Genomic DNA, 19,781 nt, shown 5'->3' on the forward strand with positions numbered 1-19,781 from the left:
CGAATTGAAGCCGTCTTCCATGTCTGCTGCTACTATCATGCACAGATTCATAGACCAGAATCCGTCAAAATTCGCCATTCACATGAAGCATCGGCGACAGCAGCGACGCCATAACTGAAACCGCATGAGCTCGTCTCCCCACCGGCGAAGGACATTTAAAAATATACCCCCCGCGACAGGAAAACGAAACTCGATAGTGAAACTGACATAATACTTCCTCCTTTACCATTTGGATGGTGTTAGCGGTCCAGAAGCGCTCAGAGAGCACCAAAATTCGTATTTGTATTCATCAGTAACATACCATCGATGAGAACAGGCGCGGTCGCGAAATTGTTAAAATGAGCTGTCAAATTAGTTGTAAGCGGTGCATCATAAAACCGCTTCTCTTGCTGCATTCACCAGGGTTCATAGAATTGCAAAATACAAAGATTAGTTTCATAACTAACACTGTTTTGTCTATTTTGTTCCTCCAAGAATGGCTAATTATCTGTAATTTTCTTGAGATCTAATTGACCAACTGAAAAAATATGGCATTTGAAATCAGTGAGAGAAAAGCAGCAAGACTGACAAGTTGCACAGAGTTTACTTGAAAATTAAAAGAAATTGTCTTAAGGACAGTGCCTTAAGCCAAAGGCAGTGGGGCGGCTTCGTTGCGGTTGCTTTATTCCTTCAAAAAATGTTACATATGCTTTTAAAAAATGAGCCCCTTTTGCTTCAACATGCTTTGGTAGAGCACTATTTGCAGAGGCTTAGTATTGGGGTGATTTTAGTCCACTTTCACCTCCCTTCTGTGCCAGTAGCTCAGCTGTAAATGTACATTATACAAAGTCAGATAAGCTGGTGTCAGGCTTAGTCACCGGTATGGCTAGGAACGGGACTGGAAATGACTTGACTGTATGGCTACAGACAAAGAGAAAGAAAACTAGAAAAGTTTGCATGATAAACGATGCAACATACTAACCTATCCTGGCGTCAGCTTAACTGAATCAAACAGAACCTACGGTGGCGGGAGGTTCCCGTGCTGCCGCTGCCAAGTTAGGCCTCACTTTGGCGGCTGACTTCGAGACAGAGGTGCCCGCCTCGGATCAGTGCTGATCACTGAGCAAAAAGAAGTGCGCAGTTTCAGATTGATATTGAAAGAGCCTAGGGGTAGTGCTTTCACCAGTTACACCATGAGAGCCAGTGAAGAGTCCCTCTGGTATCTTCTGCAGGGAGGTGTACCACACCAAGCGCATGCAGCGGCTGTCGTGCGTCCTGTGGTCCCTGGACAACCGGTACATCATCACCGGCTCGGACGAGATGAACATCCGCCTCTGGAAGGCCTACGCCTCGCAGAAGCTCGGCACCGTACGTGTTCTCTCACTCTCCCCTGCGTTTCTCTTTGCTTACGCTACACTTGTGCAGTGGAAACTCGTATTAACCTCGTGTCGCCTGCTAGTCAGCCAGCCATTTCTATCTAGTGGGAAGGTGCACAAGACCCAGTCAGTTAACTTTTCCCCATGCTGGAAATTCGTTATTAACAGATGTATAGCGCAAAAAAGACGAAGGACAAAGAATGCACGAGGACGAGGTCGTGCATTCTTTGTCCTTCGTCTTTTTTGCGCTATACATCTGTTAATAATGATCGACCAACTAGCCCAACAACGTGCTTTACTGGAAATTCGACTGGAATTTCTCTACGAACCGTGAGAGTGATTTGGTAATGCTGGCACATTTGCGCAGTGCAAGTTACCATCCTGGACACCACTGAAGGTCACGGACTAAACTATAGCGGCAGCACTGATGACGTCATTATCGCCGTTTAGTGGGTGACTACAGGTCCATGAATAAGGTGCCTGTATTGAATAGCTGGGAATACTAGTAACAAAAAAGTTGGCATAACAAAGAGGCAAACTTAAGAATGTATTTCCGTACTTGCACTTTTCAAATTAAAGTGTTTTGTTTATTTCAGTATTTTTTTCTCTATTTGGATGAATTGAAATGGGCTGTAGCAGTTGTAGATTGCATTGTGTTACCAGCAAGTGAAAAAACTAGATTTTGTTCTTGGCTGACTCTGTGGGGTTCTACATTTCACACACTAGTGATTTCCCACCCCGCAGCCATCCGCGCTCAGCAAACATGCCTTGCGAGCGCCGGCTGCGGACGGGTCTGTTGTTTGCGGAGACAAAGGCAGGAGGCGGCGAGGGCAAAACATCAATGGCAGCATTTATTGCAAAGTGCAAATCAAATACACTGCATACAGACTAATCGTAGGCCATAACGGTAACACTGGGAGCGAGACATTAAACAACGCTAGAGATCGAGATGGTTCGACTCACCGATGGCATACCGGAGCAGCGGAGCGCGGCGGAGTGCGAACGCTGTTGCAGTCTCCCAGCTCGTCCGGACGCGTCCCATTGTGGCGCGTTCCCCAGGTCAGGACAAGCGCTCCGAAACGTCCGCGCGCTACCGGATCCCCAAGACAAGAGCGCGTCCTCACGTCATCCTACAACCCACCACACCTCGCCTTTTTGGTGGCGCTAGTATCGAGGAAGAACTGGTTCTCGGGTAAGGCAGAGGGGAAAAGGGTCAACGCCTTCACCAGGGCGACAACAAACCGTCCGGTCGCTGGCGCCCTCCCGTATGGTTCCCGTCGCATGAGCGAGGCGCGTGTGCACACCGGCCGCGATGGGACACTAGCCAGAAAGGGGTTCGCGTGAAAGTCGCGATCCCCACAACTCCTAATAGAGGGTGGAACGTGCAAATTTGTTTTGTCCTCAGGCACCTCTTGCTTTTGTTTCCCCTTCACTTTTCAAAGGTCACCGGCACACCTCAGCTCGGGCAGAAAACTCGTGTCAAAACAAAGCGGAATCGCAGATATTCTTTCACGGACAAGCTGAGGGCAGCTGGCCCACTTTCGTGCAGCTTTTGAGGCCGGCTCGGTATCTGCTGTCTGCGAGTGCTTTTTATTAATTGCCGAGGAATGAGCAATCGAAAAGCGCATTTCATTCCTCACGCCATTTCATGATATTCACGTGACGTCAAAAGTTGCCGGAAGAGGGTGAGACGGCGGTGCAGTCTAACAGTAAAAGCAAAACCTACCAAGGGAACCGTCGTGGCCGCAGGAGCCACTGGTCATACGACAAAACAAATTGCCTGCCTTCCATTACCTTCCACTATCTTGTGCATCAATCTTGGTGCCGTACGGGACGCGAGATGGTGATTAAAAATGTGAATGTGCCACGCGGCCTTTTCCTTACCCACAAAACAGTGCAACCGCAGCGAGGACGACGACAGGGGTGCTCTTTTGGTTTGCACTATCGTTATGGATAGTTGGGTTTTAGTCGCTTTGATGCACTTGGCTTAACAACTTGGCCTTATCTGTTAGATTAACTTGTAACAGTGTGTGCAGCACTAAATTTCTTCCGTCACGATATGGTAACACTAGTGATTTGCCTGTTAGCCTATCTGCCAGGTGTGTGCCTAAAGTGTTTACAAGTGCCCAAACCACTACTAACAAACACACCAGTATGGAACAAAAAATGTGCATAACATGATACAAATATCATTTGCCTAAGTACATACCATAGTGGAAGCGTAGCAGCACACACAACACCCTGAATCAAAAGACTTGGTTTGATGCACACATTTTATTCAACTTCAAGACAATTAAGCAGTGGTTTTGAACAAGCACTTCATCACGGCATGCACTTCTAGGCCGAAGCACAAAATGGACAGGTGATCAACTGCCTCCTGCACGTAAGGGTAGCAGACTAATGAACTCATACTTCTAGCGAACTATAACACAGGACGAAGAAAGAAAGAAAGAAAGAAAGAAAAGACGAAACACACGCTAGACTTCAACTTGGTTAATGCGAAAGGAACAGGAAAACACGCATATATGTACATGATTCGAAAAAACAAAAACAAACAAGCTCATGATTCCGCAGAAATGAAACGGTGCAAAGTTTTCACTCGCTCTTATCACTTTTCCATTGATGCACAAACAACGCCTGGTCACATTACAGGACATGGTCTTCACCGACACGTGTGCACATCGGTCGCCGATTGCGCATGATCATGGGACACCCCCTCTCTTACCAAAAAGTCAATTTCACTTGTTGAAAGTGTCAAAGATGGGGCACTGGCGCAGTTCTCGCCCTCCCTGTTAATCACAAAAGCCTCGAAAACTTCCCTATCAGTTTGAGAACGACTTCTAAGTTCTAAACAAGACTCTCGTCTGCATGACGCTCGTCTGCTCATCTGCAAGCACTCCTTTCTTGCAATTTCCAGTGGGTGGACTGTGTTGGAAAACAAGTGACTTCACTCCAGCGCAAGCCGAGGAGATGTTGAAGAAAACACATGCACACTGTACATACCCAGTGCTGGGTTGAATCGTCACTAGTGACAATTCCAACATAGTAAGCACAGTCCACCCGCTGGAGCGTGCCGTCGCATTTTATCGCGAAGCGAACGCGACAACACACGCGCAGCTTCGGCCGCCGCTGGCCTGGGTGCAAAACTTCGTTCGGACAGACAGCGCTTCGGGAAGTAGGGAAAGACTTGTTCTATCGAACGCAAATTACTGTCCACAGAAGAGGGGCACTGTGGAAGGCCGACGCACCACTGGCCGCCATGATGTAAACAAGGAGGTGACAGACATGCGACTTCGCCGAACCTGCAATAACCACTGAAACCGCCACTGGCGCCACTGCTTGGCAGCTTGTGAACGTTGGCATGGCTTGGATTTATACCTGTACATTTGTAATTGCATACGACTTGTGAAAGTTAATGTGTAAAGGAATATTTTATGTGTTTCCTTGGGAGCTTGTGCACGCAGTTCTCGTTCTGTTGATTGTCACGTGGCTCTTGGCTGACATCATCTCTGCAGGGCGGCTGATAGCTACATTTTTTTATTATTTACGTGGTTATTTTCGAGGCACTGACCCGGAGACTGGTGTGTTCGCTTTCTCTGTGGATGCCTGTTGCTCTGCCAATGCCACTCTGCCATGCAGCTGGGCCACCGGGAGCGGATGGCGTTCCAGTACCAGGAGAAGCTGAAGGAGCGCTTTGGCCAGCACCCGCAGGTGCGCCGCATATCCCGGCACCGGCACGTGCCCAAGCACATCTACAACGCCCAGCGGGAGAAGCACGCCATGGTCGTCTCCCGCAAGCGCAAGTACGCCCCACTGCCGCAACTCTTACTGGGATTGCACCTGTTGTTCTGCCTCTCGTGTCAGGGTTGGTGTAGCCCTACTAGCCCGGACCACATGTGCATTGCCCCAGTTTGCCTGAAGATTGGCTTTCTTGCGCTGGTACTTGGCAGTCGTTGGTCTAGCTTCTCATGTCAGACTACAAAACAGGGAGGGGACGTGCTTGGTTCCCAAACTGCATTTCCAGTTCACTGGCAGTTTTGGGCAGGTAAATTCCTTTTGTCGACTAATGGTGGAACAGGCAGAGGCAGTGATGGCCTGGCGACATAGGTGAAAGAAAGAGAGCAGTTGGATCTGCCGTTTTCCAAAATGTTTGAGGCAGTTTTTGGAGCTCCCGTCAGGGTGCATCGAGGCGAAAAGTAACATTTCTTCTCAACTGAAAAGTGCTAAAAGCCAAAAAGAAATGTTAGGCTTTTGGCCCTGTTGTGTGCGGCCAAGCACACAGGGTTGCCTTCTCCGACACCCGAGTGTTAACTGAATTCCCCCTACCCTTTCTATCCTTTGCTTACAAACACAGTTTGCCCGTGCTACATGGAAAGAAAGCTTATGTAATGCTTTGCAGCTGAATTCCCTCACGGTCAATTCAAGAAATTGCCGTCTCCTTCTAAGCACCCATTGTTAATCACCAGGAGAGTGGGGCCAGCCTCAACCTTGGCATACAAATACAAGGTCAGGGCCTGCAACTCGCTGCCGAAGCGAGGTCAGGCTTGGCTGACACTGGGCCCAAGTACTGGCACGAACCTTTGAAGCTGCGGTAACTAATAGGAAGTGCTTAGGTGGTGGCCTCAGGGTATTTTAATTTGCTTTTCATTTTTCGCATACTTTGCTCTATAGAACAATGCTGCCCGACACTCGGAATGTTAATAGACGACAGAAATGTTGGCCACAACTTCCATGGCACACAGTGTTTATTGCCTCTGGCTCCAGATACAGGCTTTGCGACGACCTGGTTCTTACAACGGATCACTACGGTCCCGGCAAACTTTCCATAGAAACAATGCTTTAGAAACCCCGATGATACAATGCTCAAGTGCACGCGGTCCGCTTCAGACCTCTTGCACCGCTTTCTCCCAACCTTTAGTACTTAGCGCCCATTTGATGCTGCTTGATGTAAGAGCAAAAAGTTCAGCGGTGTGCCCGACCACTTGACAGACTCGAGCAGGCGGGTGCTGGCATGCGGGAGCCTTCGACGGCCCTACTGGCCCCACACAGCAGCAGAGCGCTGACTGCGAGAAGTCGAAGTCCAGGTACCTGGCGGACCGCAATTTGATGGTCCCGTTGAGCCGGCAAACGTGAAAGCACTTGCGCAACACCCCGCGCCGCTGACCGGACTCCCACTTTGTTCGCCTCTTGCCCTCCCCCGTATCACTTCCCCGCGGCACTTGCATGTTACCCTCTCGTACTGCTCGGCGGCGCTGACACGACTTACGTCGCACAAGCTAGCACAGGCAGGGCATGAAATGGGAGTTTTGTTTCAGAAACTTGGGATTTCTGTGAGGGGCTTGCAAATTACACAAGAATGCGCTAAATATAGTAGTTTAAATAGGCCAGGGGTGGAACACGATCCAAGGGTGGCAGGCAGAAGTGCCTTTTGTAGCACCCTTGGAGCAGCCAGAGAGGCCGTTTGTAGTAGTATGGGACACCGTTTCACACCACGATGGGGCCCCCTAATCTCCCTACATGCCACTGTGCAAGCCCCCTGCCAAGTATGCCTTTCATCCGTCTACTATCCCAAGTGACCTGGGAACGCAGTTCTTGTACTATATCTGGAGGTTTACAAGATGCGGAGTTATCTACCTTCAGCCCCAGCGAGCACACCTCATTATAGGTAATTGTTCAAAGGTCACACCTCATGCGCAGAGCTAAAGGGGTTCAGATAACGGGCCTTGCTTCGTGTCCGGTAAACGGCAGTGCTTAATCAAACTCGTGGTGGCATTCCGTAAAACAAGGTTTCATTTTTTCTATCAAACTGCGGTTTTAGTGCCTGCAATGCTGAACCTGGTTTTGTCTTTGCCCGTCGCCGGGGCTGCGAGAGTCAATGAACTGCGGGCGTAGACTACGTAACTGGATGTTATTAAAAGGCATGATTAATGTTGGACCATCCCCCACAAAACAGAGCTAACCCAAAGCTCACAGGCGAAATTGGTAATTACCTCAAAGCAAAAGCAAACCGAATTAACAAGCGAGGGCAAAGTGTCCAGAAACGCGTTTGTTCGTACATGCTGCTACGAAAAGTTGCAGGCAGCCAAGCCAGCATCATCAAATATGGGTGACTAAATTTACCTCTAATAAACTACAACTTTTCATGTTACTATTATTCTGCTTGTGATAAGCCACAAAAATATTGTAACGAGATGAAGAGGAAGTGGACAGTGCACTGCAGCGCCGTTTTCATCCTATGATGACCATGAAGATGATGATGATACTTTCTTGATTATAATTCCTGCATAGCAGAGCACATTTTGGGCACGATGGGATTGGGCTAATGTGGTCCCATCATCCCCACAACATGTAGCTCCCTTTTTGCAGGGAATTCAATTGATGCCCCGTAACAACATTTTACTTTTGGTCATTTTTCACCGATTGTGGCGCAGCAGCCGAATCGCAAACAAAAGTTTGCAAATGCGAAACAAAGAAATGCAGAGAGAAGGCAGAGCAGCAGGTGGGAGAAGGAGCTTCGAGCCTGCTGCCTTACGGCTAAGCCATAGCCAACTTTTATAGCCGCTCGTAGCCCTGATGAAATTGAAACCATAACTGCCCTGATGAGAATGAAAACGCGATGTTCAAGCCAAGTTTTCGGGCACAGGGCATAATGGCAGTCGTATCTAGCAGCTCAATTCAGGTGCTGCGGTGCTTGGCGCCTAATGGCGCAGCTGTTCCACCCCTGTAGGCCCACCTGTCACGCCTGACTGCCTACTAGGGCGGTATTTACTTGTACCCAGATCGTGTGACACCCCGGTCGGAGGACGTTGTCCCTTGAAAGTCGTATTATTGGGTTCCACTGTACTAGCTCACACTGCTTCACTTGAAGGAAGCTCTGGGTTGGCATGGGGCTAGGAGCCAGCCAATTCCTGTTCTTGAAGCGAGGCAGAGTTTAGGTTGATGCGAGCTCATCTACAAGCGCGGGCAGACAACTGATTTTTCTATCCCTATTGAAAGGGCCTTAAAACACCGTTGCGCAAAACGGTGTTGGTGATAGTGCCCTAGCACTTTTTAAATTGAAATTTTTATATCTGTGAGCCATGTTAGCCTTAAGTGTCGACCAAAAAATAATGCTGGTAGCGCAACAACATACTTTTGTGTGTATGCAAGATGAAAAGCGGTATTTGAAAACTTGTCTGTAGCTTAAAAAAAAAAAATGTTTTTTTAATCACTACAAGCAGCCAGCTCTATGTATTGGCCATCTGCTTGGATGGATGAGGTAAAATGCTGGCTTCATGTTGTGGAAGTCGACAGTTCAATTCCCCCTGGGGTGCATCCTTTTTTTATTTATTAAAGCTGCTGTTGGTGTTTTTGGAAACTGAGAACATATCTTGGCATAAGAAACACCCCCAACTCTGGCAGAATTATGGAACAACGTACAAGGAGGAAGCTGCTTTACTGGGTCTGCTTACTGAACGCCGCCATTGATTCTGGCATGCAGGTTCTGTTAGCCACACTTGCGGGGTCTTGCTCTCCAAAAAGGCAGTGCTGCAGAACCCCTCCCCCCCAAAAATGCGCACCTTGGGGGGGCTGCTGCTGTCTTTCACAAAGGACGTGCACGGAGTTCCTTGCACACCCGTGTTGCATCAGTGCTAGCAATGGGCAGCAGGTGTGGCAAAACAGGTGCCTTTTCCCGGAGGTTAGGCTTACTAATCGGGTCACAGTAGGGCAGCGCATCTTCTTCTTGGCCTGTTCTGATGCGAGTGCCACCTGTGCTTTTCTGTCTGGTGTAGAGTTTGTGAAATGGTACGTTGCATGCGCTTGTTGCACACACACACACACTTTTCAATGCCTGTCCCTTCTCTCCCAACGCAGGGAAGCCAACCGCAGGGCCCACAGTCGTCCAGGCACCGTGCCCTTCAAGGCCGAGCGGTCCAAGCACGTCGTTTCCGAAGAGCAGTGAGAAGAAGAATAAAAGTCACCACACACTCTCTCTCTCTCGATCCTGTTTATTGTTGTGCTGCCGTGGGTGATCCAGGTTCCCCCATTCCAGCCTAGCAAAAGAACACCGGTAACAAAAGCCAGACAAAGGATTTCACTCGCCAGCCAGATCTATATGTACAAGAAGCCGTCGCTTCCCTCTCACAGCTAGTCTTGCGTTGCTGGCAAGCGCTGAAAGACGATGTGTGCGTGTGGTGCCTGGGCAGCCCGAGGCAAGCAGTCTAATTAACTTAGCGGCAGACCATGGCGGAGCTCTCAGTAGACCCTGACGGCAGGGGGCACCATCTTGCACTCGCTCTGGTCCAGTGTTTCATCGATGACTGGCCGGTAGTTCAGTGTGACCTGCACGCAAGCGGTGTGGTCAAAAACACTGCACTGAAGAGACAAAAGAGTGTGCCCACATAAACCAGAATATGGGTCGCTCCCTCCTTGCACTGAAGTTGATCAGGTAAGTTTTAGAACAGCACTAGGGTTGCACTATCACCATTGCGTGCCAGCTGTCGTATGCGTGCCTATTCTAACTCATTTAATTCCTGTTTCATACTGCGTCAGCCCATTAGGATGAGTGCTGGAGCAAAGATACAATTCACAACTGTACTAACATGCAAGCGGCTAGAGCTCACAAAACCAAGCGCCAATTTGGCATGCCCATGGAAAGTGTCTGATACTGGTCGAACTATCTAGATACACTCGGAAGAAATAATGTTACAAACACTGCTAGGTGCATCCAAAGTTGGAGAATAGGGCGGTGGGATCTGCAAGTTTCACGCAGTGTCATTACTGTTCACATTGGACACCATCTGGTGAAAGGCGATTGCGCTTGCGTGCAAGTGACTGTGCGGCGAAATGAAGGCTCAGGTCCTAGTTGCACCATTTTGTGCAAGTACAAAACGCAAGGATTTTGCCTTTCAAGAAAAGTTCCAACACGTCTGATGAGTGACTTGAGCACACTGCAATGCTGATGAAAGATGAGGAATGATGGTAAATAAAGTATGTTCCTGGTGAGCTTTCTAGGATTTTTCTTTTTTTTTTACACCTTTTTTCACCTCAGTAAGTGGGTCAACCTACGTAAATTATAATCTGACCTATAATCCTGCTGATGTGCCAGGTGCATACTTCAAGAAGCACGCAGCCCAATGAGAAATAAACCACATCCTTGAACGGGTGCTTTAATCAGGCGCTAGAATCGATGCAAGCCTGCTGACAAGGGGATCACGAGTAGTGTTCAGCACTGGCGCCCACGCAGACAACAAAAATTTCCCCTTTCTTCTGTCTACAAAAGTGCAACACAAGCTTTGCAGCAGGCCGACAGAATGAACCAGCACGCACTCCAGCACCGATAAACCCAACGGCTAGCGCTACGTAGACAAGCCACCAGCTGCCAATGCCAACACTACTACAATGTACTAAAGCAGATTAGAGGAGGAACCCCTGTTGTAAGCAGCGCCCCTGGTGACCACTGCTTACCAGTTGGCTTCAGAAGTTTTGTTTGTTACATCAGTGCTCATTTATTGCCCTAAATAGTCTAATTTCTTTGTTCCATTATAAGAACTTTTATAAAACCCATCAAATTATAGTTTGGTTTAAAAATGCTTAGGTGCAACAGGAGTTCTCTGGGGAACGCCTGTGCTCCATACAATTTTTTCATCGTAAAAGGGACCCGCACCCTCCATTGGTTCTTCCCCCACACGACACCTTCTAGTGCACTAACGCTACTCATGAATCACAGGCACTGCGGTGCCTTCCCTGCCTCCTTGCACATGTGGACAACATTGGACCTCGCATTGCTCCCTCCCTCTGTTGTGCATCAAACACGGCACAAATGAGTTAAAACATAAAAAAAACATTGCAGGTGTCGTCGAGTGCGCGACATCTGTCAGCGAAATCGGCCAAGGAAGGCCAGAAATGCTCTTGCACCAAAATAACGATAACAGCCCAGTCCCCTGCTGCACTGCTCTGGTGAGCCCTGGCCGGAGCCCACCTTGCCCGAGGCGATGTCCATGTCGGAGAGGGTGTGCTTCCGCCAGTGCTTGTCCATGGGCAGCTTCTGCTGGCCCTCCAGGGGCTTGGCATAGTTCAACTCGTCCACCCGGTCCTGGAGGGGCCAAACAAGGGCACCAGCCAATCAGGGCACAGCCACAGGCGCGACCAGAAAAGGCCACAAGATTGGCAGATGGCCCTCCCCTGCCGCACCTTGAAGTCCTCGCGGGCATGTGCCCCCCGGCTCTCCTTGCGTGCCTCGGCAGCGTAGATGGCCTGGCGGGAGCACAGCAGCAGGTTCTGCAGCTCCAGCCCCTCCACCAGGTCCGTGTTCCACACCATGCCCCGGTCCGTCACCTGCCACAGGGGTGAAGTCGCACAGCTGCTCCCAACAAATGGCTTTGGCTTTAAACCTGCCGCCCCTGGGATTCTTTCCTCTTTCATGGGGGAGGGGGAACACGCAATTTTTGAAAGGATTTCAAAGGCAAACTAGACACTGTTTAGCATAGGTTCTTTTTTTGTACCTTGCGTTCATTTTTGAGCTCGCACCACAGCAAAACATCTCACACACTCAACGTAAGGAAATTGCTTCCGGGTCCCCGCTCCATTTGACTACTCAGTAATCACTGGCACTGCTGCAAGTGCTGGCAATAAACGTGACTGTGTGGATAGGATGCGTCGGTATGACAGACACTCAGCTAGCTCTCTCCTTGGAACGATTTTATAACGACTGAACCTTGCCTGCACACGCCATCCACTGTGGGAGAGTGGTTGGTTGTCTGCACATGTGTTGTCTGGAACCTCTGAATAGAGCAGCGCACCTTGCACACCTAGTCCCCTCGTTGCTGGCAGCGATACCAACCCTACCCAACAGGCTCTGCTGTGGCCCAGTACGTGAGCATGTGCGTGCATCATAGAAAGGCAGCCTCGATCAGCCAGCAAAGCGCACGGGTGCAAGTCAGGGGAGCTGCTGGCTTGTGTCGGGCAGCCGGAGACATCCCGACGATTATGCCTGTGCTCGACCCGTTACCTGTGCGCTAAGCAGCCGGGCCACAAGCCATTTAGGTGCACCTGCCACAGTGCCCAGAAACATGTCGGAACAAAACAGCGACAAGAGCACGTATCACTGCATGTATCGTAGAACCTCGCTATTCAAGCTGCTTTATTTCAAGCATCTAGGCAGTGACGCATGTCATCGTCAGCGGTGCCAAGAGTGTGCACTGACGTCATAGTGTGGTAACCACACGCAGGTGCCTGCACCTTTGCGTTCATGTGTCTACACACTTGTGCATTGCAAAGCGTGCAAAGGGGGTGTGGGCAAGCACCCACACGTAGGCGTGCAAGCGCGCACTGTGCCGTGCCCTGTCGAAGTGGCCCAACTATATTTCTCAAATAGCGCGCTATTTACAGTGATCAACACTGCTGTAGTAATACGCAGTAACATCTCACAGCAGAGCAAAACAACCTCCAATGTCAGCTTCTCACTGAAACATGGCAGCACTGACGCATCACTAGACACACACGTGGCAGTGAGAGTCGGGCCAAGCAGACGAAGTTCGATCTCGCACCCATTTTTCCTTCCCAGCGGTGTCTAACACAGCTGTGATGGGGGAAGCGCACACACACCCAATAAGCCTCAGTGGCTGGCTACCATCGAATGTAAGGCGAGGGTTTTTTGGACCTCAAAGTCACACTCTGGCTTATATTCGAAGCTCAGTATATATCTGGCGATTTTTTTGACCCTCCAAACTGCACCCTCGCCTTATAATCGTGACTGCCTTACAATCGAATAAACACAGTGTGCCGGTGAACTGTGACGAGACAAGATCAAGCTTAATGACAGCAGTGTTGCTTGCTCCAGTCGCTGGCTCCATGGTTTGGGCAGTGCAGCAGTGGCTGCAGAACCGAAGTGTGTCGGGTGGTGACTGCAATTGGTCCCGGTGGATGAGGAGCTTCCAGCGTGCTCCCAAACGCCTGGCCCCACCAGACCTTGGAGAACACGATGCACTTCACCATTTGTGGCGCACAGGTGCGTGTGCGCGTGCGGTTACTGCTTTGCGGCTGTGCTTCCATCACTCAGCAACCCTGGACAGTGTAGCGGAGCCTACGACACTGCTTCCGCACCCACCACTCTTCTGTACACTGGAGTTCCCACACTCAAGACAATGGCATCCAAAATGGGGCACAGCCCAACCAAGACAAAGGACTGCATGCAGGCGCAACGAGATGGCAAAAGACCAGCTGGAGATCAAGGGTTGAACACAATGCCCGCCACCGCACGGAGTACCTTGATGTCCTTGAGCTCGTTGTAGACGCCGTCCATCTTGCGGCAGCCCTCCAGCAGGCTCTCCCCCGTCCGGAACACAGCTGCGTGCTGCTGCATCGTCTGCGGGCGAGGGGGAAATAGGGAGTGAATGTCGCGCTCGAGCAGTCTCCTCCGTTCCCATCTCCCTCAAGCTGCAGCTTCTGGGTCACACAGCAAGGCACTGCCTGTGGGGACGGTCATGTCCTCCTTCCTCGACCAAGGGCAATGCCGCTGAGCAGAGCTCCAAAAGGGCACGCCTGTTCCGAGCCCCAACCCTCGATGCAGTTTAATGCCCAAGAAAGTGGCCACGGAATGGGGCCCCCACAAGGGGTGCACTGCCAGTGCCCAGGTGAACACAAACGCCCCTTCAGATAAAAACATTTGCACCTGGAACCGATTCAAAAAAGCAAGTGCCTCAAATCAGCCTACTTCAGATGACACTTGCACACTGTGTGCAAGTGTCATCTGAAGTAGGCTGAGTAGGCTGCTTAAAATAGTAGTACACATCTCTGACAAGTTGTTCAACATCAAAGCAAAAGGCATCTAGGCCCTTTGAAAATGCATTGTGCACTTTGTGCAGAGTGCACTCTCCAACGTCGACCAGATTTGGGTTAATTCTTTGTTTCAACTTGGACTTCACACTCTTCATGACGTTAGGGCCATCACTGAAGAAGCAGAGTAAGCCTTGCCTCGGTAGCTCAGCCAGGGCATCCTCTATGCACTCCACGATTATGTCACCAGTGGCCCGGCCAAGGTTAAACGAATGCAAGTGCTCAACAACCACCTGCTGCCTACTCTCGGAGAAATACCGCACAAGTAGATCTAACTGCTGGACACGCTGCTCAGGCTTTGGAGTTTCATCAATCACAAGGGCAAAAAACACATTCGGCCGACACAACTCTGCAACGAGCTTTGATTTGAAGAAGGGCCCCAGCCCATCAGAGATGACGTAAGAAAGCTTGGCCCTTGCGCAGTTGAAATTTTTGGCCACGTCACTGTCAGTAAACATTTTTTTATAAATGTCCGTAGCAGTGGTGCCCCAGGCATAGGGAATGTCCTTTGAAACAACAGCCATAGCAAAAATGGCTTCCGCCCCACACACTTGATCTTGCAATGTGGCACGAGGCGTTCCCTGCGAAAAATCTATCGTGGCTTGCACAGTTTTGGGAGCTAGCAGCACACCACTCGAGTCTCGCCGCTTCGCTGCTGCCTCCAGATGCTTCTTTTGGCTTGCATGCCGCTTGACAGCAGCAGTGCCATGCTGCGCACAGAAAATTGTCACACTGCAAAGAATGCAAAAAGCCTGCGTGTCCTTTACAACTGGCTTGCACCACTTGCTGATAGCATCGCCGTTGCAATCCACTTCGTTTACCACCGACGCACTGAATTTCGTACTTCTCCCTGTAAGAAACAAAATCATGAAAAGCCCATCTAAAACAGAAAGCGCACGCACACAAAAAGTGCAATATGAAATACAACGGTGCAAAAATCGGCATCGTTTTATTAAAACGCGGTGCCTTTTGCCGCATGGATCCAAGCCTCGTCGCCTACTAAGCTCACGCCAATTCACTGTCCGTGCGCTTGCTGCACCGTGCGAGTGTTCTTCGTACCGGCCCGGCCGTGACCGCAAGCTCGGATAATGCTAGGATCTTCTTGGATGCAGCTTCCGATAGTGCATGTGCTACGCACTCCTTGTCGTTCCGCAGGAGGAGGTTGCAGCGAACATCACGTTTCCGTTGCCCCGTACTAAATGCGTGCAACACGTTTATAGCCGCGCCAACAAGGCTACGCCACACGCACTCACTAGAAAGCTAAAGATGCCTATCGCGAGAGACGTCGGCACTAGCACGCCTGATCGTAAACGCCGTCACGCGTAACCCTTGTGCGTTTGCCATGCTTACCAGCATACTCGTGCCAAAGTTAAAATCTCTCTCTGAAATTTCAATCTGTCTCGGAAATTCAGCCGTTAGAACATTTAGAACGGGTGCGTATTAACATTTTACGACACGCGAATTAGTGAACGTGAGCCCTGCTACTTTAACAACGGCGGTGTGCTGACCCGGCCTCCATTCTACTGGCTATGTCGGCAGCGTTCGTCAAAAGGTTCCACTCGCTCGAATAAACCGGTGGCACACCCACAAAGTTTTTTGCGCGAAACGGAGTTTGAATAGGTGCTTACCTTTGCTCATGTTGAATGTCCATGCACAGCCAGCAGCGTTGTAGCCAGCGGTCAAAATACAGCAAAACGCAACAACTTGTCGAGTGCCCAGCCCCAGCACCCGCCCGCACCAACGTTTATACAACGTTGGCCCAAGGTTGGCCCGCACAGCGTCTGGGCAACTGGATTGGATTAGATAATGCCTTGTAAAGGTTGCCAACAGAGCATTTATTTCCCACTAAAATTAGCGCAGCTGAGAATTTTTGCGGCTAGTCGAACATTTTGGCGCAGCGTGGCGCAATTTCAACAAATTTCAGGGTTTTAGCGCAGCGTGGCTCAAAGAAATGAAATTGTATCAAAATGGCGCAATTGGCGCAGCTGTAGCACCCCTGCACACATCAACAAATTTTACAGCGCAACGTCTCACAGTTTTACACGTGGGTCGGCCACATCTCAGTGCAGTTCATCAGGAATTTTTATTCCATCAGCTGGGAAAGCCCTATCATACCGGCTTGAGCAACTACGTCGGCTGAGCTTCATGGGATAAAAGAAGCCATCCGATACACTCTTCGCCAGCCGTCGACACAGTGGACCATTTTTTTGTGATTAGAAGGCAGCTCTTCAAACCCTGCAACAGGCTAGCTGCTTCAGCCTTCATGAACATGCCCAGCGAGAAATGTGAAGTATCTCCACCATCTCGCATTCGTCTCCGGACATCGTGTGACACTACAGTGGCTCCCAGGCCAGGGTAACCAGAAAGCGGATGAGGCTGCCCGCAGGGGCCTAGAATTGAGAACGCCGAGGAGGATTTTTTTCACGAAAAATGACGCCTCAGCTAACGACGAAGGCAGTAGTTTTGGCTGAAAGAAAGCGCTTATGGTCCCTTCCGGAGTTTTATCAGGCCTTTCTATATTGCATAGACCCGTACACGAGAATGAGGCTGCCGGAACATACCTCGCCCACTTGTGGAGACACTGTACCATCGACTGCGCCTTGATGCAGCGTTTACAAATTCATTCCTTTATCGTATAGGCCAGACTTCCAACCCATACTGTGACAACTGTGGCTCACCCGAAGCCGTCGAACATATATTACTAGAGGGCTCTGCTTATGCTGTATCAAGGGGCCGCTTACAGCAAAGAATTGAATGCCTCCAACCTGGACCATTAACCCTAAGCTTGATGCTTGGACCATTCCGCTCACCATCCTCCCAGCGCAAAGCTCTGCCTGCATTATTTGAGTACCTCGAGGACGTTGGCGTCGCTACAATATTGTAGCCATCTCCCTAGCGCGTACAGTCAAGCTTTTACTCAGCGCCCTTAAACAGGACTCTAGTCATTTTTAATTTTTATTCTTTTCTTCTCGTCTCCTACTCTTCTTCTTCCATCTACTTCCTTTGTTTCCTTCTCCCCCCTTCCCCGCAGAGTAGCATGTCTGGCAAACCTCTCTGCTCTCTCTGTAATAAAGAGTCTCTTCTCTCTCTCTCACTAACAGAATGTTCACAGCAATTTCCTTTGCATACAACACACACTACAGAGGCTGTTCTGGAACAGACAGACAGACAAACTACCCTGTGAAGGTCCCCTGCAGTAAATGTTTGGACACCAGCAATGGTGCTCGCTGCTAGGACCACTCCACACTCCCGTCCTCACGCACAACCACTGACAACCAGTGTGTCCCAGTGGTGCAGACCACTCCCTCCCTCGAGCTTCGAGTGACGACGTGCTCACCTTCTGCATGTTGAGCCTGATCTTGGAGACGGGCAGCGACCCATTGGCATGCCGGAGCTTGTCCAGGTTGGCCACAGACTCCTCACCAGCATTCTGCAGAGGAGGGGGAAAGGGCAGCTCAGTCTCGCTCATTTCAGCGCGGCTTCTCTTTCTTCCGTACAAAAATATAAGCAATACCAAAAAAGGAAAGGAAAACGAACGTGTTTCCGAGGCACACTACGCTGCAAAACAATCAATTCAAGAGGACAAGGATTTGCAAAAAAAAAAAACGTTTTTTAGAGAACAAGGACATAGAAGCCTTGTAATGATAAATTTGTAGCCAGAAAGCAAGAAATAAAATAGTAGAGAAAATTTTGAAGTACAGTAGAAACTTATTGATACATTAAAAAAAAAAAAAAGAAAACAACGCGAGGGAGAAACGTACTATCCAGGAAAATGTACGGTCCGCCACAGAAACCAAACGAGAGACAAAAACGATGATTTCACTTTTTCACTTGTACATGTCAGTGAACGTGTGCTGGTACATGTTGTGGCCCTTTGAGAGCAAGAGCTCCTTTTCCAAACCGGGGTCATCCTTCACACCAAAGTAACTCCGCACCTCTTCCTCCCTGCCCTCATCGCCATCTTTCTCAGAGGCTTTCTCATGGTGTGATTCAGCCAGGATTTCTTCCACGGGTAGTGTTTTCCATGTTGGGATGTCGTTATACAGGCGACGTTTACTAAAGGCAGCCGCATTACCAAGTCACTCCAATTTTTTAATTTTGATTGCAGGGTTTAAGTGCCGATGCAACGCATGTGATGAGGTGCACCGTAGAGGAGGGCTCCGGATTAATTTTGACCACCTGGGCTCTTTAACGTGCACACCAAAATCACACACAGACGTTTTTGCTTTTCGCCTCCATCAGAAACACCCGCGACCAAGTGACTCCGGCAAGCCCAGCACTGCAGAAAAGCCGCCATGATGACTCAGGCAGCCTGACCGTCACTTGGCGCCTGCTTATTGCGCCGCGTGCACCGAGGCTCGGTCTGCATGCACGTCAGCACATTTTTTGCTCACCATAAAACCTATCATCCGGGTGTTGTTGAATGAAATTTTTAAAATTCTAAACGTGCTTACCGGGAAATCATGTTACACAGGAACGTAGTAACTGAGGAAAAAACCCTGCAACGCTCTGGGGCATTTTTAGTGTTCATGATTGAGAGCGTAGTAACCAGGTAATTGTATGAACAGGAACAAATGAATGGGGCTCTACTGTACACAAAACGTTTTACTACACAATAGCCTTTCAGTGTGAGAAAGAAGCACCGAAGTTCGTCCCTGGCTGTAAAACAATAGCTGGAAGTCGTACAAACAAGCGAGCTGTGCCAAGTGGCGAAACAGTCCCTTGAAGTCGAATAGGAGGGCAACACTGCAAGCCTGGCAGCACACTCATAGCACCTGGGGGTGCATCCTGATGTCCCCCCCATCCACAGTGCAGCCAATCAGTGCTTGCAAGCTTCGGATGCCATCTGATGCAGCTATTGACACCAGTGAACATGGGGTCTCGTCTTTTTACCACCCCGTAAAAACTTGTTGCTTGCCCCATACAATTTCCCCGAATCGTCACAAAGGCGGCGGGCGGGAGAGAGAGATACGCACGGCGGGCAGGTCGGGCGCCTTGTCCCCCGGCCGGCACTGCTTGGCGATGGTGTGGGCGCAGGCGCGGCCGAAGACGACGATGTCCAGCAGCGAGTTGGCGCCCAGCCGGTTGGCGCCGTGCACCGAGGCGCAGGCGGCCTCGCCCGCCGCGTACAGGCCCGGTACCACCTTCTCGCCGTGGGTGAGCACCTGGCCCCGGTAGTTGGTGGGGATGCCGCCCATGTTGTAGTGCACCGTGGGCAGCACAGGGATGGGCTCGCGCGTCACGTCCACGCCCGCAAAGATCATGGCCGTCTCCGAGATGCCCGGCAGCCGCGTCGCCAGCTGCTCGGGGGGCAGGTGGTGCAGCTGCAGGAACACGTGGTCCTTGTCCGGCCCACAGCCCCTGCAGGGCCACATCCATCCCGGAATGGGACACCATCCGCGGCAACTCGGGCGCCAAAACACTACACCGCTGTTAGAGGCCAACTGCACTCGCATTTTTCACCAATGTAAAAATAACGTCATCTAATGGTACACATAAAAAGAATGAGAACTTCAAATAGGAACACGGGCAATGCAAACGGCTCATGAGCATTGGCATTTTCGAAACCAAAACTTAAAAAAAAAAAAAAAAAAGGTGGCCATTACCGGT

At 50.1% G+C, this 19,781-nt stretch overlaps 3 protein-coding genes across 3 annotated transcripts in view; 1 reads left to right on the plus strand and 2 right to left on the minus strand.

Moving 5' to 3' along the window:
• Positions 1-9,327, plus strand: part of LOC144175972 (DDB1- and CUL4-associated factor 13) — a 34,401-nt gene extending 25,074 nt beyond the window's left edge. Inside the window, exons 9-11 of the mRNA XM_077705055.1 lie at positions 1,212-1,347; positions 4,995-5,158; positions 9,210-9,327. Coding sequence (XP_077561181.1) covers positions 1,212-1,347; positions 4,995-5,158; positions 9,210-9,297 — 388 coding nt within the window. The 3' untranslated portion in view covers positions 9,298-9,327. The remainder of the gene's footprint in view (positions 1-1,211; positions 1,348-4,994; positions 5,159-9,209) is intronic.
• The window catches only part of Sdha (succinate dehydrogenase, subunit A (flavoprotein)), a 29,264-nt gene continuing 18,810 nt past the window's right edge, over positions 9,328-19,781 (minus strand). The window contains exons 8-13 of the mRNA XM_077705052.1: positions 19,148-19,532; positions 17,509-17,601; positions 13,603-13,701; positions 11,529-11,672; positions 11,317-11,430; positions 9,328-9,677 (exon numbers count right to left, since the gene is read on the minus strand). Of these exons, the coding sequence (XP_077561178.1) occupies positions 9,591-9,677; positions 11,317-11,430; positions 11,529-11,672; positions 13,603-13,701; positions 17,509-17,601; positions 19,148-19,532 (922 nt within the window). The 3' untranslated portion in view covers positions 9,328-9,590. The remainder of the gene's footprint in view (positions 9,678-11,316; positions 11,431-11,528; positions 11,673-13,602; positions 13,702-17,508; positions 17,602-19,147; positions 19,533-19,781) is intronic.
• Positions 14,051-17,494, minus strand: LOC144173768 (uncharacterized). The gene has a single exon (XM_077702040.1). The coding sequence runs from the start codon at positions 15,038-15,040 to the stop codon at positions 14,051-14,053; it is 990 nt and encodes a 329-aa protein (XP_077558166.1). The 5' UTR covers positions 15,041-17,494.

This window comes from Haemaphysalis longicornis, unplaced genomic scaffold (genome assembly GCF_048455015.1).
Source record: "Haemaphysalis longicornis isolate Haplotype H1 unplaced genomic scaffold, Haemaphysalis longicornis Haplotype H1 scaffold_3, whole genome shotgun sequence".
Taxonomy (NCBI): domain Eukaryota; kingdom Metazoa; phylum Arthropoda; class Arachnida; order Ixodida; family Ixodidae; genus Haemaphysalis; species Haemaphysalis longicornis.

Coding starts and splice junctions, on each gene's coding strand:
- LOC144173768 (XM_077702040.1), bottom strand. CDS start 15,040: ATGATTTTGTTTCTTACAGGGAGAAGTACGAAATTCAGTGCGTCGGTG.